Genomic DNA, 21,524 nt, shown 5'->3' with positions numbered 1-21,524 from the left:
GTAGTATTATACACGTTCAGATACTTTATCTGGAAAGGCAACATGCCTAGGGCCGAAACGTAAAGCTTGTACAGGGGTACAAGCCACTGCCTGTATCCTATGATGAAACATTTCTGTCCTGATGGGAGTGGTCTTTTCTAGTCTGACTCCGCCCCATTCACAGGGCACATGGGCTCACTGAACGGTTTGATGAGGGTGAAAATGATGTAGATCATAAGTTATCACACATATCTATACACATATGTACATACGTGTATACACTAAAGTGTCCAGTGCATGTGCAAATATGTCATATGTGACGTATGAGCTATGTCCTGGTGCTGTGTGTGTGCATAAGTGTTAGGAGCTGGAGTGCTCACACATTATTATCTATTCTACCATTTAAAACCAATAACCTAGACTCTGAAACTACAGTAAGCCTATAATATGACGTTTATAGGAAAATGTCTAACAGAAACTATTCAGCTGTATGTATAACATTGTTTTGCACAGTAGCTGTGCTGTGATGATGTTCATAAAACATCTATAAAGTCATCATTATGAGTCTATATTTAATCGCCCATCAAATAAATGTGATATCTACTATTACTAACGTTTTATTTGATTAAAATTAGTTGACAATAGCCCATGAACTGAATGATAACACAGTAAATTGGTGCCATCACTGCTCCTACTGCTGTGTGGCATCCACTCAAAATCGAGCATGTCACACTTCTCAGCTGAACTGTACAGAGCACATGGTGATTTTATTTAGTATACTTCTTCATCCCTCTTGAAACGTATTCATGGACCCTGCCAACACTCAATGCATTTCTAAATCATTGGGTCTGACTCGGATCAGGCGCAGCAGATAGGTTGATTTTAACCCAAGTTTCAGTGCTGTGAGATGAACAGTGGTGTGTGCTGAAGATGGGCGTTCGCTGCAGGTGCGGATCTGCTGTGAATGCTAGATAGTGTGAAAATGTTCAGTAGTAATGTACTCCATCTGTTTCTGCAGGCTAAATGAAACGAGGCAGCCAGGCTGTTCTTGCAGGAAGCCTTGAATCTGACACGTGTGCTTTAGAGCACAGAGGCTTTATGAGAGGCGAAATCTTTGATAATCCATATCTCTAACCAGTACACATTCCAGGGACATGCGTGTCAGCTGGCTCAATCTCTCTCGTCCACTAGCAGACTGCAGGCATTTAAAAAAATTTTTTTATTAAAGGCAGTTTAGAAAAGGAGTGCTCTCCTGATGCATTGGTAACAGGTGAGGTAGTGCTATATTCACATTTGGAAAAATATATTGCAGGTTGCTTGAAATGATTAAAATCTCGTTATGTATGGAAAGCAGATCAGTGTAGACACCATGTGGGTCTTTGTTTGTTTGTTTTCCCACTTTCTTGAGCTATAACTAGGCTACTTCTTGAAACTTTCACCAACAAGAGCCAACCAGGAGCTCCCTCCGAGCTCAGACCCTAGAGCTTCAGCCCCAGCAAGCCCTTATTATAACCCAAGTCTGGTCATGCTGTTCTTATCGCATTTCCATTTCTATGACTCTGACCTTTTATGTCTTGTTGCCTCATTTTCACAGCTTTTAAAGGCTGAGGGCTGTGAATGTCCACCAGGGGGCACAAAATACTAAGGACAGCAGGTGCTTTTCATTGTCATAGATTTGATTACACATCATCATCTTCAGTAACCACTTTATCCTGGTAAAGGTAAATCTATGGCCTATCCCAGGAACCCCTGGTGTCAGGTGGAGACACACCCTGTAAATGGGACTCCACACACACACATTCACACATTCCTTTACATCTAGGGGTAATTTAGTGCAGCCAGTCCACCTACTGGCATGAGAAAACCAGAGAACCCGGACAAAACTCCAGAAACACAGTAACCTGAGCTCAGGATTGAACCAGGGACCCTGGAGCTGTGTGGTGGCAACATTACCCACAGGGTCAGCCTGGTGTTCTGCTTTGATCACACTTCCACACAAATGTGCAGCAGCTCCAGTTTCACACCTGGTCAAGACTTATTTGACTCCTTCAGCTTAATTCATAGTAATGACGCCATCTAAGACAGGCATAAAATTGCAATCAGTCTCAACCTCTCATACTTTTCTGGCCACAACCTTCAGGATCTTGAAGGTGGCAATCTGATTGGCTGTCCACTCTTCCATCTGCTGGTTTTCAACAGAAAACCTGTCAACACTGACAAAATGAGCTTTTCGAAGCACAATATAGTCACTGAAAAAAACATGGGCCCCTGTCATACAACATTAGTTATTCAAGGGTTTTGTTTGAAACAGTGAAAGCTAGAGGTCTGGCTTGCGGGAATGGCTTCTGAGCGTAATCTGTGGGCTATTAACAAGGCAGTTGTGGCAGAACTTAGAACAAAACAAAAAAACTTTCTCCTTTATTACAAAAACATCCCACCGGGTTTCGCAATTAAAAATTGTGAAGGCAATTCTTGCAGGACTCCTGTCAGAATCCTGCAGATACACATCTGGATTGTAACCGGTGAGATTCTGTAACACCTGCACAATCCTTTCACAAGGGCCTCAATTCCTGCAGGACATTTCTGTAAGAGTAAAATCGGAGAAAAACTCTTTCATGTGTGTTGAAAAATGCAACAGAGTGTCACTCAGAAAAACAGAACACTTCAGCAGCCTAAGTCCACTCTCAATATCTTTTTATTGTTTCTCTTTTTGTTGGCCATATAAAGGTTTACAGCTGTAGGAATCCCCAAAGTTATACATAGACGATAAATATCATGCTAACAAAGTATTAAATTTGTACAAAAATACTTTACAGCTCATAATGCCTGTCCATTAGAAATAAAAATACAATATTTCAGGGACCTAACAGTGAAATTGAGTCATTAATTCATCATACAGTGAAAATGGATACCCACTATTTTAATTGGCAGTGCTTAAATCCACATAAAACGATTACACAAAAAGAACATTAAAATGGAGAAAAAAAAAATAGGCATTAACAAAATACATGTGCATGTCACTACACATTGTTTGCAGTAACGCAGTGGTAGAACTGTCATGGAAAAGCCGAGTACTGGACGTCACAATGCTTACAGGAAAAACCTGACCATGACAGGCAAAAAATTTCATATGTGACATGTCAAAATGATGTCAAAAACAACAACAGAAGATCTCAAATCCAGTGCATGAGATCAGGGAATGAACCCGTACCTGAAGGAACAGAACACAGTCACTCCAGAATCAAAAAGTCTCTGTAAAGAAATGCCAGGTGAGCGTCACCCCGATGAGGGTATGATCAGGAATTAGATCGGGCTGCTCATGTGCCATTTTAAATAGTGAGTAGTCAAGAGTGTGTGAGCACAGACAAGCCACAGTTCACACACGCGCACACACACACACACACACACACACACAGATGAAGTATGTGCTGCCATAAGCAGTAGTTTTACCTTTTCTATTGTGTTTATTTTTCTGAATAGAGCTACAGCTTTTTATATATATATATATATGTATGTATGAAATGTTTCACTGAATGAATGTTTCATTCATTCATTCATTCTCACATGATTTAACACTCAAGTGCCACTGTCATTTTTTTTTATTTCTCTTTACAAATAGTTTGTACACCCTTTGGGCTAATGCCCTCTGAAAAAAAAAACACATTAAACATACAAAACCATACCAGTACCACATACAGTAGATTAGTATAAGTTCATATTCACTTAAACAAGGGAGGACTATAGACTAGAAGTTGTTTTCGGGCTGCTCGCGTCTCTCAACTTCATGCTTCCTTTTTTTTTTTTTTTTTTTTAAATTTATTAGAGTGTTGGTTAAAAAGATTTTCCAAACAGTTGAAAACCCATGTTTGGAATGAAGATTTCAGTATTTATGCTGACACACTGTGTTACCTTGTAATGGGTCTGGCTGATGTGGGACTGTTCTCAGCAGCACTCGCTCTCCATCATCCGGAACAGGCTTGAGAGGAGACGGGTTTGGGACACTCTGGACTAAATATTTGGTCTCTCTGCTTTGTGCTAGCAACAGACATTTCCAAAAAGTGACACAAAGCCTGGGGGGGGTTTACTTTCTGCCTGCACCACACATGTAACAAAGACTCTGAACCCAAAATACATCATCTTTACCAAAATGCCTTCCTAATCATCAAAGAATAGTAAGGCAAGCTGATTGCTTAATGCATCTTTTCCATCACTCAGGCTTCACACATTGCTCATTGCTCATGTTTAAACCATTTACCTTAACTTATAAAAATAGACTTCTGTCCAGTTCTAAGTTAACGTGCCTAAGGCAAGCACTGCCTCTTTAACATCACGGTGAAATGATCATAATTCAGTATGACACTAAAGTTCAAACATTTGGATAGATTTAACCCAGGAATCAAATGATGACCTTGTTATTGACGTTTTGTTCTTTTTTGAGTGTTTTTTCTGTACAGTCACACTTCTAAAATTAAAAAATAGTTCACAAAAGGTGTCATGCATTGTGCCACCCAACCCACCGGGGCTGACTAGCATTTTACCATTTTTGGGAAAATCAGGATCATGTTGCTGAGCTCGTGCTGAACGCTTTTTCCTGCTGAGTGAGACATCACGTGGCATCACTTGTGAGGAATTACGGGGGGATCCACTATACATACTCACACATACAAAAGAAAGGTGCAAGAGGAGGGGTGGAGGAGACACGGAGAACAGCTGAGGTTAGAACAAACAGAATACAGAATGTGGAGATTGCTCTGGCCGAGACTCACAGGAGGGAGTCCTGTTTACGCAAACACACACACACACGCACACACACACACACACACAGGTACGTGCACACCCACACGCACAGCGGCCAGTCCATAATCATGTGTAAACGTCTTAAAGATTCCCTTCGCTTCTTTTGCTTAATTTTTTTCCCCGTTAAAACGTTTATTGGCAATAAAAACGAGGGATGGCACTGGTTCAGTTTTTGATTTTCATATCATTTTCTCAGAGGTCAGTACGTTCTCCCTCCGTAATCACCAGTGTCATTTTCACAGGAGTAAACACACAGGCAGCAGGTGTGGAGAGGACCCCTCTCAGTGTGTGTGTGGCTCATGCTGTGGCTCAGGGAAGAGACTGGGTGTGCTATACGCCAGAAGAGCTCCAGCTCACTCCAGCAGGGGGGTGGTGTATGTCGGGAGGAGTTCACTTAGCACCATGAGGAGCACTTGAGCCTGTGCTGGGGAGGGTGGGATGGGGTTCTGCTATAAGGTCTTGTTGGGGTCTCTGCCCTCTGACCCCGCCAGCCTGGAGTTCTGTTGTGCCGTCTCCTGTGGGAGGGGCTCGGCTGGGTCAGACCAGCTCACAGGCTCCTCACCGGGAAGCTGGTTAAGTTCTGAGGGCGAGGTTGAGGCTGACGCCGGGTTTCGGCTGATCACCAGGTCCAGCTTGTTCCCCGATTCTGCGATCAGAGGAACCACCAAGCAGCAGTCAAAGTCTCTAGTTCGGACATGGTTGATCTGTAACAGGAAGAATACTCGCTGTATCAAACACCTGCAGATCAAGAACTAACAAGGACATGCTAAGGATTAAGAATTAAGGATTTCTGGATATTAAAAATGACCTGGCTACATATTTGTTCATTTTTATTTTGTTGTATCTAAAGGCTAAGTCTAAGTCATTATTAAGTTTAGGAAATAAAAGGGATAAATTTGTGAAACGCCAAAGAAAAATTATTCAGTTAGGATTTTTACTACCTACCATCTTTGCAGATACAGACAAGTGACCTTACAGAAGTTGGATAGAAGGTCTTATATCTAATGACATTAGGATCAACCAATCACATTTAGATTTCTAATGGGTGGGGCAATTTCATTGTGACAGCAAAACACCAGGTCTTCTGGAAAGCCAAATCATGTCAATAGCTATAAGCACAAGTGGTGGCCGCTCATTATCTGGCCTTGATGTACACAGGTACTCATTTTACATGCAGGCCATCACTATATCTGTGTTGAGAGCACCAGCCAGGAGGTTCAGAAAGTAGGTAAACAAACATTAACTAGCCATGTTAGCATGCATCCATTCAAATGGCAATGAAACCCATCAAACTGATGCAACTGCAGAAGAAGTCCAGCCAGATTTGGTCATGGATTTGCAGTCGATGGAGAAACATTGGAGATAATTAGGATTAGCTGACCAGTACCACTGTTATTAGCATTGCCTTATCGGTACTGTTTTCTACATTCCTGCGTAGTGAGACTTTGTAGTGTATGATGTCCACACTGTGCTCTATTTGACTGAAAATGATTTTATTACGCACAAAGAATGTGCTGAAGGTGTATGCATAAAAATGACCTATTCAAACTGCTCGAGTATGAATTACAGTTACATTTATAAAACAAATAATAACATTTACACATTTCTGGAGGCTGCTGATGGAGAAAGTGTTCAAATTCAATAGCCTCGATTGTATTTCACTCAGTTTTTTCACATAAAAGGTAAATCAGAACACTATGCTAATGAGACCTTTGGTGTTTCAGCTAACATGAGAAAGATCCATTGTTCAGCAGCCCACTGCATCACTTCCTTTGCTTTCTATTCTTACATTGTCTAAACAAGCTCTTGCTCTTTGAAATGTTTTCTGTCTAATAATGGTGTTTAAACATGTTTGGAATTCAATCAGATTATAGATTAATATCACCAAGCCATGAGAGGCATAACACTGACAGTGCTTTTCAACCTGGAGGGTGAGGCTCGGCTTGGCAAATGTCACCATTTCCACCGCCACACACCACACCTGAAGCACTCGTGCTGAATTTGGGCTGAATGTGATCCGAGCCGAACCAAGTTGGGGCATACGGATGGAGCTAAAAATAGTGCAGACACTCGACTGGTCAAACTCATTTATCACAGACTCGTCCTGATTAATATTTCTGGCTGGAGGCATTTCTCTACCAGCAAAAATACAATACCATCAGTAGCAGTGTAGTGACTGCCAATCTGTCCTTTATCTGGTCTACTTAAGAGGCAACATTACAATTAATTTTTACATTTCTCACCCCTGAGCCATGTAAAATCTGCTAAGTTATACTTAGGGCCAATACCAAATGACGTCCTATTCACTTTGTTTGTGTTCTACCGAGAGTATAACATAATGGTCATGTACACAGTACTTAGTGTCCTACATGCATAGTGTAGAATGCAGTTTAAGATTCAGCAACAAGATAATCCTTAGCAAACATACAGAAGAGTGTTAAGTATTGGTACACTTTACTGTGTGTTGGTGTGTCAGCATTACGTGATGGACAGTCTCAAGCCTCAGCCGCTCTGCCCATGCTATACGGAGCATCTGATATCTTTTGTACACTTTCCTGGCCACAAGCTTCAGAATCTTCAAGCTTGTAATCTGAATGACAGCTCTATACACATTTTGATAGACTGATTTCCAGTGGGAGAACAAAAGTATATAGTGGAGGGGTTAAAAAACATCCAGAGCACTGCCTGTAAAAGTTATTATAGAGTTCTGTTTGAAGCAGTTAGTGGGAGTAAACAAGATGATCTCATGTGTTTGCTGACAGGCTCCGGGAAAACATCTGTTGTTGGTCATCTCTAATGTCAGTCAAATGTCTCTTTTTGTGAAAGAAAGTCTGGTGCTAGAAGTCTGGCTTGTGAGAGTATGCGATGGGAAACAGGCACACACTCACCAGGATACACGTAGTCCTGCGTTCAGATTTTGTTACTGAGCCTTGCTGTTCGGTGAAGAATCATTATTAGTGTCCATGCCTTGGATGTCTGGACTGACCTACAGTGACAACCACTGGATCTTTAACACCTTCAGTGGACAGTGTAGTGTGACAGCCTACCTGTAACAGCCTGTCGAAGGATTTGAGCCCCGCCACCTCAGCAGGCCCACCTGGGCGAATGTTATTGACATAGACCCCCTTCTCCAGGAGCCCATCAGACACACTGAAGCCAAAGTCCTCCATGTCTGACTCTTTACTCAGACTCACCTGCGGTAGATAGAAAGAACGAACTTGCAATGCAGTAGAAAGCTTTGTGACCTCTGAGGTATAAGCAAGTGTGCTGTTAATCGTATTAATAGATGTGACTACCTTGTGTAGCTCCACAGGGTTTGGGGACACGATGTCCTTGATCTCTTGCTGCATCTTCCTCATGGCGAAGGCTTTGCGTCCACTGTCGCTGGGAAGTGTGTTGCTACGGTTGCCCTGGTTATACTGTGACCTGTTGCTACCACGTTCCTGGAAGCTGGCCTGCCTGCCCAGTTGGCACCGTGCAGGCGCCGGGTCATGGTTCAGACTCATTGTACTGCCAGACATTATGGTGGCCTATAGCGCAGTGGATGGGGAGTACAGAAAGAGTAGCATAGTGAGATTCGATGCAGATGCTGAAAGCTACAAGGAACACAGTGCTCCTTGAATATACACTGCACCCTCTACTGATTCTACACAATTTCAATTTTAGTAAATGTTATTACACAAACACTCAGTAGTGGGCTGCTGATGATTCTAGCTCTCTTTTGACAAAAGAGATGGTTAGACACATAAATACAGTTGCAAAAACAATTAGAAACCATCGGCTTGCTTCAGTGAAATCATTCATCACTATATCAATGCACGAACACTCTTGCTATCATGCATCATAGCTGACTGAAGACAAACACATAGTACAATCTCGAAGAGTTCCACCATGGAAAGCCATGGCATTAACTAATCACACACACACACACAGTTTACAACTCAGATGGATTTTGGGCATCACAATGTTTGGTGGTGGCATTTGACAAAGCCTGGTTAAAGGATGTATGGTTAAACAAGACTGAAAGTCAAAAATAAAAAAGCCTTGCAGGGGGCTCTCCCATCATGCTTTGCACGAGCCCACATGCCCATTTCTCCAGACCTGCATCATTGGACAGTTCTGAGTGATTGTCACCCAAACTGTTCTGATAGGGGAGTCCTGGTTAATGATGGATGTCAGCACAAGACTGAGCTCTCCATCTCACCAAGGTGATGCATTTTTTTTATCGAAACAGTCAACAAACAACTAGTCATGCATATTTACACAAAAACAGAATTTGTTCACTTCAGATGACATGATGTTTTTATCCTTGTAAGCTGATTTTTAGGTTGTTTTTTTTTTTTTTTTTTGCTCTTGCTTACATAATATAATGATATACAATAGCAATACTAACAAAAGGCATACACTTAATCAAGTCAGATTTGTGCCCAAGGGTACATTCTGTTTGATCTAATAACTCTTTTTTACAGAGCACTGCAGCATGTAGCTAACACTATGTAAAAATCAGCCTTCCCTTTCTGTGACAAGCTGAATGTGGCTTCAAAATACCTGTGAAATTAGATCTAAAGTGAGATGCATCTCTACTTCAGTAAGAATTAATCATAGAGAATGTTGATTCAATGTAATGCGAGACCGAAGTGAAGGATCCATTTAATATCACTAAGTGGCTGACTGAATAAAAAAACTGCATAATCTACTGGTTGATGGAAGAGTTTCTATCAGTTAGACTTGTATGAAAGTTCTTCATTACTTCTTAGTTGTTCATATCTTTTGAATGCACCCCCAGGACTGTAATGGTTTGTAATGGTTGTGTGTTATGGACCCTCCCCCTCCCTCCGGACCCTCCCTCCCCCAGCCTTAAGCAAGCGTGAGACTCTGAGCCACACAGCACAGGGAGAGCTCCAGGATGCCAGTGCTACAAGCAGAGAGGAAGCCCAAAAAAGGAAAGGGGGTACCAAGACGGCCAGGTTTCTCTTAGTCAGAAGCCTGTTTGGCTTGTCCTGGAAAGAGAAGGAGCAGTTACACAAAACCAAAGGCATGACAGTGTGCGTCTGTAGACTGGGGTTGGGGAGGGGGTGTATGGAGGAAGGGTGGGACGCTGTAAGAAGTGCATGGGTATGTTAAAAACTGGGAATGGTCACAGTTAGGGGATGAAATGAATTTTGGTTGTATGATTAAGTGCTGGTGTTGTGTTACCTCAAGTTCGCGGAGTATCCCAGACTGGCCGCACGTCTCCAGGTCCTCTAGCGCCTGAGACCAAAAGTTCTCTTCCTGATCCGGCTCTGTGCCATCGTGACCCACGGTGAACCTGGCAATGACAAACAAAGTAGGTTTCAACACTCCGCCCATGCTGCTACTACGGCAGCCAATGAGCAGGCAGGCACCACGGGTATGAGCACAGAACACGACCAATGGGGCTGTGCAGGCACTGGTGGTGGAGGTGTGGCTCAGAAAAGAAGAAGAGAAATGGGACACACTGTCCGGTGTGGCTGGACACAGAGATGGTGACGCGATGCCAGGCTGTGATACCCACGAAGGGCCGCGTGGCTTGGGGGCATGGGGTGAGGGGCCACGCTGGGTTTGGAAAATGGGGCACATGGCACTGAGCCTCACCTGCTGTCTGAGATAAGGCCAGTGGGCAGCGTGGCGGCTCTGCAGACAGGTAACGGAGAGACGCTTCAATCAACATGGTCATGTGAAACAATAAAAGCAGTCTCCTGCCCAGATCAAGCAGCCATTGTAGCTCAGAAGCTTTGTGTCTCTCCACAAAACAGGAGCTATCATTATTATTTTAAAAGAGCCTTTAGAAAATGATATTCATTGGTAAAGATTTCTTTTCAGATGAAGCCTATAGAAGAGGTTTTACAGTTGAATACTGAAAATGGTTGCATTTACCACTATTAACCTGAAGAGCTTTTGATGAGCGTTTCACGCTTTTCGAATAGACTTGAATTGTAAAGTATACATCCTGTGAAATTTCTTTCATTTAAAATATATGCAAGTTTAATACCAAATATCTGAATTACTAAATCGAATGTCTGTGGGACTACACTTAACCCTACATAGTTTATCATGCTCCATAAAAGTCAGATTTAGACTCTCTCTGTGCCTTTATAGAAGTGACAAAAACACCACTGAGGATGTTAACCTCATTAACATTTGCTTTACAAGGATGCGTACGTAAAAAAAGTGATAATGACACATCATGAGGTCACTTCTCTCTGTCCTGTCCTGAGTCATTTCTAGTAAATATGGTATAAAGTGTAAAAATTCTAGTAAAAATATGAAATTAATGATTTCCAGCAGAAATTAATGAACAAATCATCGATCATATGTTATACTTTATACTTCATACTGTATTCTATAAAATTTCTGAGAAATATTAGATCCTCTCAAAGGGATGTCTAAGAAAATTACACAAAGAACAACATACCAAGACCAACTGTAATCTTCTCACGTAATGACATTACACTTAAGAGGCATACTGCATCATACTCATAGTTATGTTATAACTACATAGTTATGATGGTTAATTATACTGAACCATCATTAATGACCACTAACCACTCATTTAGATCAATGGAGTGCAAATATACTACCAATAGGAGCAAATTAGTTCTATAAGGAAGTCTTTTCATGTAGATGCCACTTGTTGTGTTAATGCTTTAAAACAGTTGGGTTAGTAAACGATCATGAGTGATACCTTTTTAGTCAAAACATGTTACCTAAGCTCTCATTTTACAAATCACAATATTACAATGTACACTCAGTTGCCAGTACCTACATTCACTGGTCCTTTTATCAGGTAAATCTACCATATAGGTGCACATGGTAGGTACACAATTACTGACTGTAGCCTAGCAGTTGCTATTAGTTATACCCTCCTCTTCCCCCTCCATCAGGGACCACCACTGAGCAGGTATTACTTAGGTAGTGCATCATTCTCAATACAGCAGTGACACTGATGTGATGATGGCATGGTAGTGTGTGTGGTGATGGTATGAGTGTATCTGACACAGCAGCAATGCAGTGCTGTTTTTTTGTTGAATATCTGGTCACTGGTGGTCCTATAGTAGTCCCTCTCCACTGACGGGTGGCACACAGTTAGTCATTTTGTACCTACCAACTGCCCAATGCGGTGGCTGCACCTGATTAAATTACCAAAAAGTAAACATACAAGGCAAATGAAGTGTGAACATTAGATTCAGGTTCTAAATTGTTCCTTTGCTCAGAGTAAAGTGTACTGTGTGTGTAGGTGTGTTAGTGCTAAGTACCCGCTAGCAGTGGGTTTGTCCCATTCATCATCACTGAGGCCCAGGTCCTGCAGGATGGTGCTCTTCTGACGGCTGCTGCCTGGAGATACGCTGCCACGACTCACTTTGGCGTTCCTCCACTCGTGGCTGTGGAAACTGTAGCCCGATGCTTGGAAGCCTGTTGGGGCTGGAACACACACACACACACACGTTAATGTGTAGACTGGACTAGCCCATGACTTGGGGATTGTATACTGAATTCCCAAGAAGGCAGAACAGAGAACAATGCATCAGTATTCATGAGATTATCACTGTTACAGCCTTGAGCTCCACACTGTGTGTCATGGATCCAACAACACCATGTGTTTTAGTTTTTGTTTTGGTCCTGTTCATATCATATCCTGTTCAGTGCCAAGCCTTATTTTCCATTTTCCTTGTTCGCAATTTTCCACGTCCTTGTTTCTAGTATATTTCTGGGTTTTGACCTGTGACTCTTCTCCAGGGTCCCATTCAAATATAAAATGATGTATATCAGTCTTTATACTAATCCACTGCTCTCAGTGATCGCGATGCATAGCTCTTTACTTCTCCTTTCCTCCATCCACCTCTCAAGTTACTCCTAAGACATCCGACTGGCTTTCTCACATCTCTTCCTTGATGAAAGATCCGGAAATCAACTATGACAAAACTGAACACAGATACTGCTGAAGCCGTCAATCACCATCAACATCCTCACAGTCTATCCGGCACACATGAATGAGAAAGAATCTTTTAAGTGTAATTTTAGATGACACACTTTACTTCTTTGATCACATCACACCAACCACTATTTCTTTGAAGAATACAACCTTTTTGGACTACAATATCTGCTCAAGATCTTGGGCAAACCCTAGCTATTTCTAGATTACAGCATTCTGAATGCTCCTCTCTTTCTGGTTTATAACCTCCAAAAGTTCTGTCATGTGACCCCACTACTAAGATTATACCACGGGCTTCCATTTATCTTGGGATTTTAGGCTTCAAAGAGCTCCACATTTACGCACCCTAGTTCAGACCTACCTGCAACTTAGGTCTTCAGGTTGCATGGCAGTCCCTCCTCTGAGGTCTAAACATCCTCCTAATGCAAGACCTTGCTGCTTCAGTGCCTGAACTTTGCATGGGAGTGTGTGTTTGGAAGTGTGTGTTTAGGACTGCAGCATCAGACAATGATTGTGTATGTGTTGATCCTGTTTGTGTGTCTCCTGACTCTTCTTTCACCCAAGAACACCTACTTTTCTCTTCACTCACAACTTTAGCTGTCTTTTGTATTACTTCTTGGGTTTTAGTTTATTGTAATATTATTTATGGCCTTAAGTTTGTAATTGTCTTTCTGTTACTGCGCCTTCAACGGTTTGCATATTTTGTAACTCAATCTGGACATGAGTGTCTACTAAGTGACTAAATGTAATTTGTAAATGTAATTTGCACACCTAACTTCCCTCTCCTATAGCTTTCACACATTTTTACCAGGCATAGCCCTGGTGCTTATATGCGTTTTCAGCAGGAATGACCATGCTTATTTACTTGTGCTCATAAAAGATGCTCTGATACCAACATCCGATACCATGTGATGCTAAGTCACATGGGCTTAGTGCATTCTGCTGCACTAATGAACAGAGAACATGACGTACTTCACAATTAATCATCAAAGCAATGCAAAACAGACAACTACAGCATCTTCTTACAATACAAGTAACTTGATAAAACATCTTATGGCATTTAAACAGTATCTTTAACAGACAGTGTGAACAGTGTGTGGCCAACATGTGTGCGCAGAGCAGTATCAATAAGCGTGGTCATTAAAAATGACAGCATGGTGTCATGAATTGCGTGAACGCAAAGGTATTTCCGAGCGTGAACCAGTGAAGTGAGTTCTGCGAGCACTGAGTACTCAGACATGCACACTTCCTTTCTGTTCACTTGCTCACTTTGCTTGCAAACCAAGGTGCAATTCATGCCACCCCTCGTGCGCACTACTAAAGATACTGTTTAATCTCTGTAAACATAAAATTCAGCATGAGGAGTTCATTCATTGCTAGCAGCACACGGCGGCAGCCAACATAAACAAAGCTAAATAAAATGTTCCATGATGCGTACGTTACTTATTGTTATCAGTATCAGTTTTGACAAGTACCAAAAAAACCCATGTACTCATATTTGTATTCAGCCTGAAGAAATGGCGTCAATGCTTCCTTAGTTTTTAGTACCTGTATAAACATCTATATCTGAGATTTACACATCTGCACAGAGCAGAGAGGGCTATAAGTGCTGCACGAAGGGGAACGTGCTGTTTGAAACTTCTAAACTAAAGAAATAGACTCTCATTTTTTCAGGAGACAGAGAGAGTGAGAGGGAGAGGTCAGCCTTGAGGAGGTGTATGTCAGCAGGACAAAATGAGATTTATGATCTCTCTAAGTGAGAATTGATTGAAAGCGACACTCGATCATTAAGAGGAAGGTTAAGCCCTCTGTGGGAGGTGGAGCGAGCGTGACAGGTTCTGGCCTTAACGGCTCATGGATACCAATGAGAAGGCAATTGTATTGTAGTAGACCTGCTCAAGCAGCAGCACTGATAATGTTTAACAATGTCCCAGAACAAATTAGACTGGGTTGGCCATTATTTTCCCTCTGTGTAGTTTAAAGTAATACTTTTTCCCTGAATCAAATAATATGCACTAAACTAATGGATTTGGTAAATGAATACATCCCAAGTAATCTATTCAAATCAGATCTGATGACTGCAGTATTTATTGTCAGTGATGAGTCTAAATATGGACCCTGAAACTAATTAGCGATAAGAGCTTTATGCGTTATTAAATTATACATGTAACAGCAATCATTACTCGCCTGCCTTACAGTGTTTAGTAGAGCATAAATACAGTTCCCTCTGTGGGCGTAATAATTCCTGCCTTATCAGTTAATACAATATGAACATGTTCTCCATATTCTTGCCTTTCTGTTTGAGACAAATGATTAGAATTGACCAGGAGGCCACTGCGTGTCAGAAAAAAGGGGCGAATCATATCCGTTGCTGGTATGAGTTCTGCTAACAGGTCTGTGTATTCGTACGCACAGTAGCAGTCATTTAGCACTTAGCTATATAAACTTACACCCAGAAAGACAGAGGGGAAGAAGTAGCTAATAAAAGGAAACTATATTAACAGAGTATGTGATGATTTAGTACATCTTTAAATTTACTAGTGATCCAAGGAAAGAATTATTCAGCATGCAAACCTAAAGTGAAGTGGCCGTGCACTACAGGGCTGAGATATCACTGCGAGATGGCACAGGCTGCACAGACTCCATTAAGAAGTCTACTGAGATTCACACTGATGACTCAATTTTATCAAAATAATGAGCTAAGTTCTGACCTTGCTCTACTGCAGAAAAACATAACCTTCTTTAATTCAACCAAGGGAGCTAGACCAAAAGATATCTGATCATTCTTTCTTAGAACTGACAAAAGCCTTCTATTCGAATTAGTATTAAAGCTTAGAGGTGGTTTTGTTTTCATGGCTTCGTCTCAGCCTTTGTTTTTACATACTTCTGGCCTGAAAAATGATCTCCGCCCTCAGCCGGCAAGCAGAGCTACTTAGCTCTGACCCTTTAAAAGAACACTTACAGGCCATAAATACTTTTAATACAGAGGTGAGGGAGGTTAAAGGAGAAGGGGAAGCCTTGTCAGTGCTTACAGTGCTACTGCAGTTTTTAAATTACAGAAACAACACATGCTGCAGTTTCCTTTGAGAAAAAGAAACCTAGTCTAAGGATGCTTTCATGCCCATTAGTCCATGTGCAGAGTCTGCATTAGAGAAAGACTGATACTTTTAGCTTGTTTGCTAATTGAGTTGGTTTAGTTTCATACTGCACATAATTGAACGAACCAAAAACAAACAAATCAAAAAAACTGTCTTAGGGCGTGGACAGGTGAAAAGGATCCTTATAAAAATGGAGACGAAAACGTAAACAAACCTTTGCTAAGTGCACACAGAAGTCACAAAAATCAACTGAGCTAAAAAAAATTTAGTTTACTGCATCCACTCTATATATTTTCTCTTTTTTGTTCGTCAATACAAATATCCAGAATACAGTGCATTACTGCAGCTCTGCCATTTGGCTCTACAGAGAAATCATCATCTACAGAAAAATGATGCCTGCAACCAATAATACACATCATGTTTGGTTGATTTCATGCAGTCAAGTCGATTCAGGGTAAAATCACTTTCTCATTGTAATCGAGCCATGCTAGAGTTCACCTGAAAGCGAACCGAGACCACCTCACTCACGTTCCCAGACCAGGGTCACATGTGATTGCTGCCCAAACAAACCACACCAAAGAGGAAAAACCCACCAGGGTTTGATTCAAGCCGACTAAACACTGCATACGTGAACGCGTGGTAAGAAATGAATTGTGGATTCCTGACACACAGAAAATACGAAGCCTCTGTTTCCAACATACACTCCACACCCAAAGACACACCCACAGACACACCCACACCCACCCTGAGGGCTGAAGGAGGCATCGATAGCCGAGCCGTCCCAGGATTCAACGGCACTGTCCACACTGGGGATGGTGGTGGAGTAGATGTCTGACAGCTTCCCTGACTTCTGCAGATTCTCATCCTCCGCATCACTCAGTTCACCCAGACGCCCAGTCACTGACGGCTGCTTAGGACTTGCCACTGTGTATACACACACACACACACACACACACACACACACACACACACACACACACAATAAAGCAAACACTGAGCCTAGGGGTGCTGAACTCATTGTAAATAGAAAATGGTAAAAGGCATTTTATTTTTTCCAGAGCCACAAATCAGTGTTCATCCAGTGACTCATGGACACACTCTGAGCCATATGTGACTCAATCTAACATTTTGAACTAGAAGTCAGAATAGGACATTGGCTTTTAAAAACAAAAAAAAAAAAAAACAGATTTTATGTCAAAAACTGTTCTGTTTTAAGGTTTATTGGTTTTGGATCAAGAGCCTCAGCTTCATATTGTAGCAGCATTATTATGAAATTCAAACGATAAAAACTCATTATTTTCTCCTCATAACCCTCCTTCTTTATTGCAAATTTTAACAGAAATAAAACACTCAATATTGCTCAAATAGCAGAGTTTCACTCATGGGATGAAGGTTTCCACGTATGTGTGCACGTTAAGATGCAGACTAATACTTAAGAAGAAAACAAAAAAAGGATTTACTCAACTTCAGAATTATTGGCCCCCCTTATGAAAAATGAGCAGAAATTTAAGATAAAATAAATAACCCATGCACTGGGTGGTTTTTACTCTTAAACATTCTGTTTTATTTTAACAATATATATATATTTTTTTTTTTCAAACCTAAATGCATAACTAGAACATTTTTTTTGCAAAACACTACCTTCAGAATGATCAGCAACTCATAATAAATATATAGTGAAGCCTCCCCTAAAGAGAATAACATCACAGAGCCTCCGTGGACTGTCTTATAATGTTGGAGACACTTGTCGAGGGATTCTGAAGCATTTGAAGCTTCTTTATATTCTTAGATTTGTGCATGTGGACTTCTCTATTCAAGGCAGACCACAGCTTTTCAACAGGCCTCTTTCTTGTGATATTATACTTGAAGTACAAAGGCAAGATTGCTATCAAACAAAAAGCTGAGGCTTTCTACTGTATGGCAAAATACTGTTGTGTAAAAGTGACTCAAAATAATAGAATGTCACATATAATGTGCAAACGAATGTCATGTATACAGAGTAAGAAAATTTAAAATGTGTGTGTGAGAGAGAAGGAATGCAGTGTATGTACACTCGGTGTGATCGATCCACTACTCACATTCTCCCTGTTTCTTGATCTTCAGAGTAACAGACTCTCCAGCCATCTGAAGCAGGTGGATAGCTTCACTCAGCGGCTTCCCCTTCAGGCTGTTACTGTTAATGGCCAGGATACGATCCCCAACATGGATCGCCCCGGTCCTAGACACCGCAAAAACAATTTGATCAACATTTCTATATTTTCAGTGAACATATTCAGAGCACCAATGGATAGAGTTTCAATCTTTACATTGATGTTCTCCTCTCTACGATTTGGAGTATCCAAATATCCTTTAGATGTCCAGTGGCAGCTTTTGGATATATATTTTAATATCAAATCGCTGACTGTACAATATGTCTGAGAGTGAACACAGTTAAAACAGTGGGTGTTGTGGGGTAGAGTAAGGGGTGTTAAGCAGCAGTACCTCTCAGCCAGGCCGCCCTTGGTGAGGCTGGAGATGATTATGGGGTCGAAGGGCTCCTCGGTGCCTGAGATGGTGATGCCCAGCGGGCCCCCGTAGCGCTTCAGCTCCACAGTGTAGATGATGGCACCAGAGCTCTCCTGCTCGTCTGCAACACAGGCCAACAGCACACGGGCGTCCATATCAACACGGCCTAGACGCAGGACACCTCACAGAGGGGCAGAGAGCAGAACGAAGACAGCCCTCACAACACCGGACAGAGAGAGTGAAAGAGAGAGAGGGAGGGAGGGAGGAAGAGCAGGTTTGGGGTTGATAGGCAGGGAAATGGACAGAATTCAAAAGGGATCCAGAGGTTGTGGATGAAAAATGGAAAGGGGAAAAAAGAAAAGGGCAATCGAAAGAAAGATCTGGAAAATGTAGGATATAAAATTTGGAAAGGGCTGCCTTAAAATGTATGGTGGAGTCAAAAGACAAAATGTGAGGGAATCTAATAGGAATATACAAGGACGCCCATCACTAGCTTCAAAAGACTAGCAATGTACCTGTAATCAACTGCAGGCATAATTATGTATCCTGACAGAATGCAGACACAAGGAAAAAGGAAATGCATGTACAAGGCAGCATGTTGAACCATACATTTTCCTCAAGGCCCAGAAATGTCAAAGACAGGCACAGTCATTACTGAACACTAAAACCCTTCTGATGAGCAACAGTGCTGAGTGATTCTCACAAAGTGAAATATTATTAAATATAGAAAATTAGAACTTATCCTAAAAGCCTATGGTCTTTTCCCATGCATTTAGCAAGCAGTTAGGTTCTAGCACTAACAGGGCTATATAATAATCCCTAATGCTTAGCTTTCAGGCAAAAATTGCAAAGTCTGAAACATGATTTGAGAGAAAGAGGAGGCAGAAAGTAAGAAGAGACTGTCCTCCATCCTCCACAGGAGCTCACAAGCACACAGAACACTTTCTGTCAAACGGAAAGGTCACAAATTGCCAACCTGTGAATTTGGACACATCCAGATTGAACAGGAAGGAGAGAGAGAGAAGGAGAGAGAAAGAGGGAGAGGGAGAGGGAGAGAGAGAGAGAGAGAGAGAGAGAGAGAGAGCTTACAGACTCCCCCTGGGCCAATCATTTTATCCTGCAGCCTCTCAGCCATACTAATGAAGAAGGGAAATCTCATAGCACCTCTAGAGTCCAACTCCACTGCTAAACTGAAAAAATGCAGCAGGGTGTGTGTGTGTGTGTGTGTGTGTGTGTGTGTGTGTGTTCTCTCCATGATACAGGGAAGTACATACTCAATTACTGTGTTAGCAAAGTCTGGCTCAACAGGAATCTCATTCTGTTTATGGAGTGATGAACAGAAAACAGTCCCCCTGATGACCCTCTTCATATTAATCAAGAGTTACAAGACAGCACTCAAATGTCATACTGGTGATTATTAATGATTCATTACCCCAGTTACAGGAAGGAAATGAGGAAACCTGGTTCCCCATTTCTCTATTATTCTATTTTAAAGATGCGTGCTGAAAAGAAAATATCTCCCAGTTACAGTCAGGATTCAGAAGAGTCTGTGTTTCTGAAACTACCTTGTTGCATTTATGTGACCTTTTTTTTTTTTTTTTAAGAGATGCAGTCATGCTAGATCTCCAAAAGGCTAATGACACCCTAAAGCATCATATTTGTTGCAAAAACTAACATCTTTTAGCAAAGTAGCCATTAAATGGTGAAATCTTATATTACTAGTAAAGCTCATAAATTGGACATGCCATTACTTAGTCCTTCAAGACAGTGTATTAGGAGCTTTATTGCTTTTTTCTTTCTTTTTTTTTAATATAAATGACCTTGTGTCATGTGTCCTTTTCCTGTATCTCAAAAACAAAACTTATAGGGAACTCCTAGAGCCCTGTTAAAAAGACCTGACTACCTATTCATCATATGTCATAATCCACATATTAGCTTAAAATCTTAACCTTGTCTTAAAGCAAGCCAAAACTTCATGTTAATGATTCAGATTAACCAGCTCTTGCTTTTAATTAATCTCTATCCTTCTTTATCCAGCCAAGCCAATATTAATAAGCAGAAATTATTCATTTGATTACATGGCATGAGAATAAATGCTGTATAGAGACTGACTACAGAACAGAAGCCTATAGTGACCTACACCATCGCACGCTGAGCCAAAAAAAAGACTCTGGAGAGTTTTACTGGTTAATTGAAGCCAGTGAGCATTTAATTGGGCTGATTAAACTCATTTTCCTCTACGTGCACAATGTTAATAGTGTTAGAGATTAGAGAAGAATGTGGTGGAGGCTTGTAGCCTTCTGCAGACATTGTGTGCAAAGACTAAGACACACTGGACCTGAAAACACACACACACACAAACACACACACAGTGGGGATGCCTGTCTGTGTACATCTGCAAAAAGCAAGCACCAGAATGACAGCCATCAAAGTATCACTGCTCCTGTTCTTCATCAGGGACTTTCTTTCATCCTTCGTGCCCCATCACCCAGCACTGTTTCTAATCTTACTTCATATTACTGTATTTGCAAATGTTCGCGTTCTGAGAATATACCATCGCCCCTAATCCAAGAAGTATTGCCTTGAGTGTCTGTTACAAGGCCCAGGGGTACCTGAGTTGTCCTCATCTTTACGGATTTTGAGCTTGACCAGTTCCTCACACTGCTGCAGGATCTGGACAGCGTCTTCCATGGAGCAATTGTCCAGGCGGATGTTGTCGATGGCCAAGAGCTTGTCCCCCAACTCCAGAGTCCCTGTCCTGGACAAGAGGATAGGAATGTACACCTTTCAGAGCTGTATATTATGTTGAAAATGCTCATACACACATACGTGTTTTATTATCTTGGTGACCTTCCACCCACTTTTGTTTTTACAGGAGTAACAAAGATGTCTCTACATCTATTGCTAACTTTAAGTAACAAAATTTTTAATGTTTTAACGTTTCAAAAAAAAAAAGCTGCATATTTTGGAAAAAGCAAAATTTGCTCTTTCAAAACAAACTTTTTATTTTTATTTTTTAACCTACTTTTATGAAAAATGAACTCTATAGTTACACAGTCTTAACTATACTGTGAAACTATTTGGGGAAAAAAACTGACCGTTTTCCTTTAGTTTCATGTTTGTTCCTGGCTGTAGTTTCGTGGTTGTTTAACCTTGGCTTTTGGATTCTCTCTGCTGGTTTGGATTATCAGCTT

The 21,524-nt window shown here is 41.3% G+C and overlaps 1 protein-coding gene across 13 annotated transcripts in view; it reads right to left on the bottom strand.

The window, feature by feature from the left end:
* Window positions 1-2,656: 2,656 nt before the first annotated feature.
* grip1 (glutamate receptor interacting protein 1) overlaps window positions 2,657-21,524 on the bottom strand; it is a 274,798-nt gene continuing 255,930 nt past the window's right edge. For 5 of the 13 annotated variants that reach the window (XM_053241697.1, XM_053241701.1, XM_053241696.1 and 2 more), the window contains 11 exons: window positions 20,943-21,088; window positions 18,307-18,511; window positions 17,904-18,043; window positions 16,570-16,749; window positions 12,051-12,216; window positions 10,390-10,428; window positions 9,973-10,084; window positions 9,732-9,776; window positions 8,073-8,306; window positions 7,824-7,970; window positions 2,657-5,480 (listed from right to left, as the gene is read on the bottom strand). In XM_053241697.1, the coding sequence (XP_053097672.1) occupies window positions 5,226-5,480; window positions 7,824-7,970; window positions 8,073-8,306; window positions 9,732-9,776; window positions 9,973-10,084; window positions 10,390-10,428; window positions 12,051-12,216; window positions 16,570-16,749; window positions 17,904-18,043; window positions 18,307-18,511; window positions 20,943-21,088 (1,669 nt within the window). In that variant the 3' untranslated portion in view covers window positions 2,657-5,225. The remainder of the gene's footprint in view (window positions 5,481-7,823; window positions 7,971-8,072; window positions 8,307-9,731; window positions 9,777-9,972; window positions 10,085-10,389; window positions 10,429-12,050; window positions 12,217-16,569; window positions 16,750-17,903; window positions 18,044-18,306; window positions 18,512-20,942; window positions 21,089-21,524) is intronic. The other 8 variants (XM_053241698.1, XM_053241700.1, XM_053241699.1 and 5 more) reach the window with 8 other exon arrangements.

This window comes from Pangasianodon hypophthalmus, chromosome 18, assembly GCF_027358585.1.
Source record: "Pangasianodon hypophthalmus isolate fPanHyp1 chromosome 18, fPanHyp1.pri, whole genome shotgun sequence".
Classification (NCBI taxonomy): Eukaryota; Metazoa; Chordata; class Actinopteri; order Siluriformes; family Pangasiidae; genus Pangasianodon; species Pangasianodon hypophthalmus.
The sequence above is the reverse complement of the archived record's forward strand: the minus strand, read 5'-3'. Positions and strand labels throughout refer to the sequence as shown.